The following is a 9,455-nucleotide window of genomic DNA, read 5'->3' on the forward strand; positions in this document are numbered from 1 at the left end:
CCTTCTCAGGGGCGGGAAGGGCCCTCCCTCCCTGCCTGCCTGCCTGCTAGGGGATGCAGCAAGCCAGCCCCTGTGCCAGCTGTGCTGGCTATGCCCCATCCCCAGACAATGGAGACATCCATCACCAATGCCTTCAGGAGAGAGTCTGCAGTGGTGTTGTGCAACACTTCCTGGCTGCATCGGCCTCTCTGTCACCAGCACCCTGGTTTGTGCCAGCATGAACCGGAATGAATCTGGGCCGTTGCGTGTTTAACAGTAGGTACGTGCCAGCTCCACCTGCGGCTGCACGGTAGTTGTTGACACCCTTCCCAGGCTGCAGCCAGGTATTCGAGGAAGGGCTGGCTACAGTTACTGTGCAATAAACCTAAGAATCTGGCTTAAACCAGCCAAAGATGGGAAATTCAGAGCTAATCCACTAATGTTCATCAGCATGAGCTCATTTATGCTACCCCATAAAATCAGCCAGTTCTCAGACACTTGCACAGCAATGAAAGTTGTGCCTGTGCTTTGTGGGAAAAGTCGAGTTAGCTTTTGAGGGAGAGCAGTTACCCCAGGAAACACCGGGACACTGCTCTGCATTGTCAGAGTTTTGTGATTTATTTTTTTAACATTATACAGACAAAATACTGGCTATTGTGTAGGCACGTGCTGTCTATTAACAGAGATCAGGAAAGGGAAATAAACCACGCATTACTGAAGAATAAGATCATGATTGTGGTCAAGTGATGGCAGATATTTTTTTTCTCTTTGTCAAGCTTATTTGTAAACATTCTTCAAACAACTGTGCAGACAGCAGTGCCATGGCTTCTTGAAAGGAAAGCAAAGACAAGGAAATATACCTTTGCACAGATGTTTTACAGGAACCTTAGACCTGTCCAAAAGTTATCTGGTCATCTCCAGTTGTCACTGCAAGCTACACTGCACATGTAGCTTCTTAGCAGTGCAGTGTAATCAGGCTGTAATTTAAATTTTATCTCCAGTGATGATAGCTCTTAAAAATGTTTTGTGGTGTATTTGTTCTTTGATGCGTTCTAAACTCCTGTTAGCATTAATGGGAGCAGTGTGTGCTGGGGAGGATGCATTCCCCCCACCTTCAAGTCAGGATGAATCGTATTTTGCTGATGTTTATGCTTATCTCTAAGTGGGGTAGCAAAAACAGTGGACGATGGAAGGCGTTGTTATTTTATTAATTTTCTTTTTTTTCCTTCCGAATGTGACTTTTGTCTCCTTTTTCACCATTTTGTGATTTTGTATGATTCTGTGATTTTTTTGTCAGTTTGGTCCTGGAGAAGAATTGCAGGATAGGGCCACTATCTCAGAGACTGGGTTTGTTCAGTGCCTTGCCATGTTTCCAGAGCGCTGCCTATTTCCTGCCCTTAAGCAAGGCAGTTGCCGTTAAGCAAAGGGAATGTGGCGAGTGTGCTCCAAAGATGTTGAAATGAATCACTTCAACCAGCTCACATTGCAGTCTGGAAACCAAACTGGCCTTTGACTTTGGGTTCCCTGTGGAACTCATTTCTCTCGTCACAGTTCCCTCTGCCCTACCCTTTTGCATGGCTCAGAGAGTCACTTGTACATCAGAGCTGAGAAATTTCAGATTCAGGGTTTGTCTGAATCAATGTTCTAGCTCTGATGGTGGTCAGAAGCAGATGAAGGGTGACAGGAAAGGCCTGAATATTTGGGGATTTTTAAATTATTTTTTGTTTTGTTTTGTTTTACTGTGTGGCCGCTCTCTATTTGCAGCTGAATAGGACCTAGGGCTGCTGGGTTACAAGTTGTTGTAGCCACCAGCTCTGTGGCTTGCATGAGACTGGGTACCTCATATCGCAAACATGCATTATAAATATCTTTAATAAATGTTTACTCTTGTGAAGCAATTACTAAGCTGCATTGGCAAATGCACAGGATGTGTGGCTAACTACAAAATAAAAGAAACTCAGACTGAAGTTAGATGAAAGTGAACATATTTATCCATGTCAGACTTCCTACCTTTTTGCACGCTAATATTGATTTCTTTTGACATGGTCTTCTTTTATTGAGTACCATATATTTTTTTAAATCCCTTACCGATAACGGTATCTGCTAAGGGCAATTGTAAAAGGAAACTAAAGTATATTAAACCTGCCTGGAGTCAAAATGTAATCTAGCACCTGTAGTCTGCAATTTGTCATCACTTCATACGTACTTTTTCTTTTTTAATAACAGTTTTGGATTTTCCTGAGTTTTGACCTTAGGATACTGTATAATCCAAGAAAAGCAAAGAAAGTAAACCACAGTCTTTAACATAGCTTTATGGTGTCAAGGTGTGAAATCACCACTGTGAGAAGTAACCCAAAGAAAATACTCCATTTGGAGCTGTGACTAGTGCTGCAGTGTTTACCTAAATGAATGTATTTTTTGCAAGGAAAAAAAAAGAGTAGTCTAACAACCGCATTTTTAAGAGGAAAGAAATGAACACAGGTGCAAATTGTAATTTCTGGTGCAGTTCCTTGTAGAAGCATTCCTAGGAAACCTATAAAGTGTCTTGGCACAGTGAGTGCATCCAATTGCATCTTATCCTTGTGAGCTCTGGACTGGGAGCCTGTCAGGGTGCAAGCTTGTTTATAGCAGCAGCTTGCTCTGTTCTCTTCCACATTTCTGTGTACAAAGATAAGCCGTGAGAAACTGGGAGTGGTGAGTGTAAGGTTGGTAGTTTGAATAGATAATCACCTGCAGATTATTCCTGTAAGATCTGCTAAGAGGGACTGACAGTGCCTCCTTCTACGTACAAGATTTCTTTGCAAGGTGATGGAGGTTGTCTCTGAGGTAAGCTCTTACAGGATAGCTAGGCACTGCCTGAGAGCTTTCAGAGATGGGGTGTTGCAAATTCCAGCTACAGGTCTCAGTAAAATGCAGCTGAGTGTCTTGTTTAGGCTTGTCCTCGGCCCCCCCTTTGATTTCAGCCAGCCATGGGGAAGGAGCTTGTCCAGCTGGCTTGCTAACATGAACTATGTAGTGAATCTGTTTTTGCATTGAGTCAAAGTGGTGGCAAATGCTGCTGACTCTTCTTGAAACACAGGTACTGAACCTATGTTTTGTAATGTGTGGGCATTCTCTCTTTTATTTTGCACTCCTTAAGCAGGCTAAAAACTTGCTATCTTTGGTGGCATGGAAGTCCTTTGTGTGATAAAGTATCATGGCTGGCCACAAGAGCAATGGAAATGTGAAGGAAAGATAAAAAATGAGACCCCTTCCCACTGTGGAAAAGAGAAGGCAAATCCATTAAAATTTTCTCCTTATGGGTTTGGCTTATGAGAATCGGTACTGGCTGATTGAGGCCGATTGAGGTACCCAACTTGAGGTACTTGTTGGTGCTCACTCTGCCTGTGTGAGGAAGGTGGTGTCTGTTCAACAGGGACAGTGACTGTTGCAGATGCACAGTCTTGTCTTGCAAGAATGGAATGTTTTCAGTGTTTCTCATAGTAAGGAGCACCTCATCATCTCAGCAAGACCTGTCAGAAAGAAGCTCACATGACTAAACTTGTTTGCAAAGTGAAGAACAGGACCACACTATGAAACAAAAGACCTCAGGGTTTTAATGTAGAAATGCAGTTCCTGTGTCTAATCCACTAGAACATCTGTTCAGGCAATGAAAGGTGGCATTTTATGGAGCGAGTGTTGCCATCCAGTGCCTTGCTGCACTTGGTGCCCAAGTGCATGTGAATACCCTACTCAAGCATCCTGCTTGGCTCCCCTTAGAGACTCACCATTTTCACATGTTTAGTTCTAGCTAGAAAGTGGGTGGAAATGGAAACTAACATCAGTGGGATAGTGAAGCCAGCCAAAATTAAATGCAGTTGAGACACAGACTGCAATTACATGACGTTCATCATTCAGTTTGGGTTCGCTCACCTCTCTTTTCTGTGGGAACGTGGCTGTCCCATTCTGCTGAAGCCAGGTTTCTCTTGTGGGAGTCTCCCAAGATGTGGGGAGCAGATACATGTAAAGCAGTGCAGTGATCCCTTCCCCCCAATAACTCTTGGCTTTGGATTTTAGAAAGACCACAAACCCTTAGCTTATTACAAGTAATCCTGATCACTCCCGTAATGATACACTACATTATATACTCTCCTAAACTTAATCATTCAATATCTCACTTCCTTCCCTGTAGGCATGTACTATTATATTTTACACATGGCCTCCAGCTGGTTTTCATTGTGGCCTTCAAATCATATTTCAGTACAGTGCGATTTAAGACCTTTTAAAGTCAACTTCCATCATATTTGTTTTCTACCATGTTTCCTACCAGAGCTGGTTCATTTGTTTGAAAAAATGAGTTTGTCTGTGAGGTAAAAGTCTACCCGAATGAACCTTCATAAAGCTGCATCTTCCAAAGCAGCTCTGTTCTGAAATACTGAGAAGTCTGTAGAGTGTAAAATTGAAATCTCTTGAAGGGATGGAAAAAAATAAGTCCTGTGGGCATGGAAGGAAATCTGTATCTTCACATTTGATTTGAAAGTAGATGGAGAGTCTGTGAGGAGGGAGGGGAAGAGCAGTAAGCTCCAGATGGTGGTAGGTTTGGAGGAGGAGGTCCCACGTGTGGCCTGGGAGTGCTGGGGAAGGACTTAGAGGAAGGAGAGAGGAGTAGGAAAGGGGGGAATCAGTGGTGGTAACATTGCAGGGCTATGCACTCCAGTACCAGCTTTCTTGAGAAAGGGAAAGCTGAGTTTGGCCATAGCTTTTATTCCTTCTCTCTGAAGCCCACCATATTCATGGTGTGTGGCAGGGTTATCTGCGTTGGAAAATGTGCTGCAGCCTGTACTTTAATCACAGGAGATCAGTGCGGTTTTCTTCTTTGCAGTACAGAAGCTGAGCAACAATGACCCAAAATGTGAAGTATTATGGCAGGGGGTGCAGAGCTGTGTGTGAGGCTGGTGGAATTTTACCTGCAGATTAAGAGCATAGTAATGACCCAAAATCTGAAAATCTGGAACTGGCAAAAATGGACAGTTTCTTCTACAAGGCTGAGGTATACTCAGCTGGATAGAAGTAAACAAATTGCCCAAATCCACTTTGAAATATAGTTCAAAGCAAGTATTTAACGTAAAGGTAATTTAGATTTCATATTGTATCATATGCCTCAACAGTTGATCTGTTTCCCATATAAAAGCATGCTCTTTTGTATTAAATAGTTCATATTATCACAGGGAAATACAAAACAGATCACATCTTAAACCTGAAGGAAATCCTGTGCATTTATCCATCTCTCTGTATATGGCTAATGTTATGTTGCTGAAATCCTTGGTTAATGCCACTGGAAATCCAGAGCAAGTCCCCAGAAGTTAGTGAAATAACAAGATTTATCTAAGAGTAGCTTTAGGAGAACAATAAATGAAATAAAATACAATCTTTTTCTATTATTTTACATGGATAACTCTTGGGTTATGGGTTTTGCCTTCTGGAGGGGTCACTTCAGAAAAAGAAGGGTTAAGTAAAGTTATTCTTTCTCTCCTGCTCTCAGCCCTCTCTTTGGTTGATTGCTTTATAGATGCTGTAGGCATCTCTTCATCTCCTTCAAATTAAACATTTTACTGCTGCTGATCCTGTATTGTTGGATTTTTTTTCATCATTATATTTGATTGGAAGTCTTGTAACATTTTTCAGGCTGGATCATTTTTGTCAACTGGAAAGGGAAAAAAAACAAACCCACTTCCAACTCCAACAAGAACGAACTGAGTAATTCACTGTTCCTGGATGTTTTTTTGTCTCTGTTACCTGCTGCTTGAATTCAGTTTCTGATTAGCAATGCTACTTGAGGCTTCTCATATGATGCTGTCTCTAAATTCCCTGGCATTTCATTTGCAGTGTTAAATTCTATTCTTTTGGGCTGCTCTAGGCCTTACAGTGTCAGGGGACAGGACCGGAGGGTACAACAGGGTAGATAATATAGGTAGAGGCTCTGTGACAAACTTGTTGGGCTAGGTCCTCAGCTAGTGTCTGCGATCCTGGCTCTGCTGCTTTCAGTGCTCCCTGCCAATGTAAGTAAAGATCTGACCCTTGTCTGTGATCCTCTATCTGGAAACATCAGTCCTTCTCTTAGAAAACAATCCATGGACAAAAAAGAAATCCTCAAAGAGCAGCTGAGTGATGCCATTTGTTGAAACAAGGCATGTAATAAAACATAAACCAGAATATCTATCATTCCATTTGAGTTTCTCCTTTCCCCCAGCTCCTTAGTTAGCTCCATTTCTGTGACATCCTGAGTATTTATGTGCTTGGGAGGAAAATTTATTTATTGGGACCAAAACACATTTGCACACTTCTGCCCACCAGCAGCTCTTGCCACAAGTGTGGCAAGCCCTGCCTGCCACCAATCGTGACACCTGCTTTTAGCTGACAGTGTGGAGCTGCCATCAAGCTGCCTCTTATTTGAGGGCTTTCTGTCACTGTCAGGAGTGTCGTTCCATGGTGGCAGCAGCAGTGACATGTGCTGCAGTCACCAGGATGTGCAGCTGAGTGTCTGCCCCTGCGCACACTCGTACCCGTAGGTCAGCCAGGTGCTGGGTCACAGCATCTCCTCCAGGTTCTGCTCGTTGGCCACGTGTGTGTCGTAGGCAGTGGCTGGGGCCTGGAGTGGGCTTTTCAAAAACTGTGACTGGAGATTACTAATGTTATAAATTACTATGGCAGCAATGCTTGATGAAGGGAATTAATAAGGGGCTCTTCAGCACAAAGTCTTTTTATTTATTTGCATACATTGACAGACTGATATTCCACAGTGGACTTCCTTCTTGCAGTAATAACTTGAGTAGTGCAGTGTTTTATTGGGGTCTCGGTATGTATGTAGAATTCAGAGCAAGTTCCCAGCACATTTCCATTTTTTATTGTTTTTTTGTTTATTTGGTTGTTTTCCTTCAAAGATCTTTAATGCAGGGTTGATTGGACGTTACAGTCTGCAGCAAAGACGTTTACTTCTTTGGGTAAAGAGCCAGAATTCCCACTTACTTGTGGAAGGCAATTTTTATTCATATTGATTTTGTTAGCTCTGTAGCATTGAGTTCTAATAATTATTTCTCTGCATCTGAAGAAACCTCTGGGCAAGTGCAGTCCTCAATCCTGTAGTGGATTTTTACTGGTAATCTCTCTTATATAGATTTGGTTTTAAAGAAAGTGTATGGAGCACCTCTATATTTCTAACAATGCAGAACAGGTATTTGTTCCCCTGAAACAAGGGCTGCACAAGACCCTTTCTTAGTCATTTTAAGTGGCTGTTAAGAAGATTAAGGGCTACATAGGCTTTCTTTAAACTTGCCAAAAAGGAGATACTGCTGTTACAAGGCTGAAAACTGTGTTTGCCCAGAGGGTTTCTCAGAATGCAAGGATGTAATTATTTGAACACAGAAATCCTCAGCTAGTGAAATTAATATATATGTAATACAGAGAAATCTGTTCAAGAGATACATTAAAGTCAGCTCTGTGGAGCAGCTGAACTGACTATGATGTCGCTCTTCATGGAAGGGAAATCTTAACAAATTTCTGGACTTTAATTATTATTTTTTGTCATAAAGCAACTGCATTGGATTTTAATGCCAAATCATTGCTCATGATAAAGTAGCACCTGACAATCCCATGTGTGATTATGCCTTTGTGGTACCTGGCATATTGTAGAAATGGTGGGAGCCTCTAGCCTAAAAAGACAAGAAGAAACTAGGAGGGAGAAGAGGAACAAAGTGGGAGAATGACTTGTCTAAGACAGGACAACTGGCCAGTCATCATGACCATGAGACTGTAATACCTTCTGACTTAATTTTTTTTTTGGCTGCTTGATTTATTATTTTTTTTTAATTACCCACATTTTGTATTATGTACTTTGTGGGTTTATATTTATTTTATATCATTTGCCTATTATGTGGCTTTCTCAGCCTGTAGCTTCTGGTGCAGCTGTCTTACAGGTAAGAAAAGCAGTGGAAAATTACTTGTAATTAGTAGTTTTCTTCACCAAAACAAAGTAGACCCTGAGTAAAGACCTGTACAAGTGCCTTTATCTCAAGCACCGAGGAGGTCAGCATGTACATGAAGTATGTGTCTGTTTGATGTTGTAGGTGCTGCACAGACAGCAGTCACAGCCTGCAAAGGAGAATTCCCCACCTAGAGAAGAGGCTCCTCCTCCACCTGCTGAGGACAGTTGTGCCAAAAAGCCAAGATCCCGTACCAAGATCTCCTTGGAAGCTCTAGGTATCCTTCAAAGCTTTATCCATGATGTGGGTCTCTACCCTGATCAGGAAGCCATCCACACCCTCTCTGCTCAGCTGGATCTCCCCAAACACACCATCATCAAATTCTTCCAGAACCAACGTTACCACGTAAAGCACCACGGGAAGCTAAAAGAGCATTTGGGAACGGTGGTTGACGTGGCAGAGTACAAGGATGAGGAGCTGCTGACGGAGTCAGAAGAGAATGACAGCGAGGAGGGATCTGAGGAAATGTACAAAGTGGAGCCTGAGGAGGAGAACCTCGATAAAAGCAAGGCTGCACCAGCAGAGATAGACCAGAGATAATGTGACATAGGAGCGAAGAAAGCAATACATTGATCCACGGATTTTCTGGTTTTATTTTTAGTTTTTTTCTCTTTTCACTTTTTGTTTGTTTCCATTGCGCATGATCCATGTGCAAACAGAATGAATTCAGCATTGCCCCATCAAACGTCGCCTTGACACTTAAGTGTTACACTTCCTCTATTTGACTGAAGTAATCATAATCACATGGGATTATGCCTTCATTAATCTTGCACTTGTGAAAGGGACATCTAGCAAGTAAACGGGAAGAAAAAGTCCTATGAAATCAATGAAGGAAAATTTACAACTTTGTGTGTATGTGTATATATATATATATTTACATTATATATATATATATATATAAAAATTGCATGGGATGGAACTTTACAACCTGAAAGTATAGACTGTGAAATGAGTTCTTTAATGATGAGACTTGTTTATGTATTAAAACCACTTCACAATGAGTTGCTTTGGCTTTTTGATAAACTGCCACCTGCTCTCAGGGTGTGGTGACTATTTTTGAATTCCTATTTATTTTCTATATTATCCCTGATTTTATTTTTTTTTTAATTATTATTATATGGCTTCCTGTCTGGCAACTTGATGGGTAATTTTTGAGGTATGTATTTAAAGACGTAAATCAACACTGCCAAAAAAAGAAAAGAGAAAAAAAAGAGAAAATGGAAAAATAATCAGGGCACCTTAAAAAGAAAACTAGTACGTCAAAGTACTTTAAACACGATGCAGACTTAAAAGGATACAGCATGTTCCACTCTCCAGAAATCCTTTCTGTAGTGAACAGATGAATTTTCATGAGTTTCAGAATGACTAAAACTGAAATTCAGTGCATAGAAGACTTTGTCTGTTAACGAGATCTTTATAGAAAGAGAAAAAAGGTAACGTGTTAAGATTTGATGTATG

The 9,455-nt window shown here is 41.4% G+C and overlaps 1 protein-coding gene across 1 annotated transcript in view; it reads left to right on the forward strand.

Moving 5' to 3' along the window:
* SATB2 (SATB homeobox 2) overlaps positions 1–9,192 on the forward strand; it is a 108,206-nt gene extending 99,014 nt beyond the window's left edge. Inside the window, exon 9 of the mRNA XM_010007357.1 lies at positions 8,082–9,192. Coding sequence (XP_010005659.1) covers positions 8,082–8,537 — 456 coding nt within the window. The 3' untranslated portion in view covers positions 8,538–9,192. The remainder of the gene's footprint in view (positions 1–8,081) is intronic.
* The last annotated feature ends 263 nt before the right edge of the window (positions 9,193–9,455 follow it).

Source organism: Chaetura pelagica, unplaced genomic scaffold (assembly GCF_000747805.2).
Source record: "Chaetura pelagica isolate M959 unplaced genomic scaffold, ChaPel_1.0 scaffold21, whole genome shotgun sequence".
Taxonomy (NCBI): Eukaryota; Metazoa; Chordata; class Aves; order Apodiformes; family Apodidae; genus Chaetura; species Chaetura pelagica.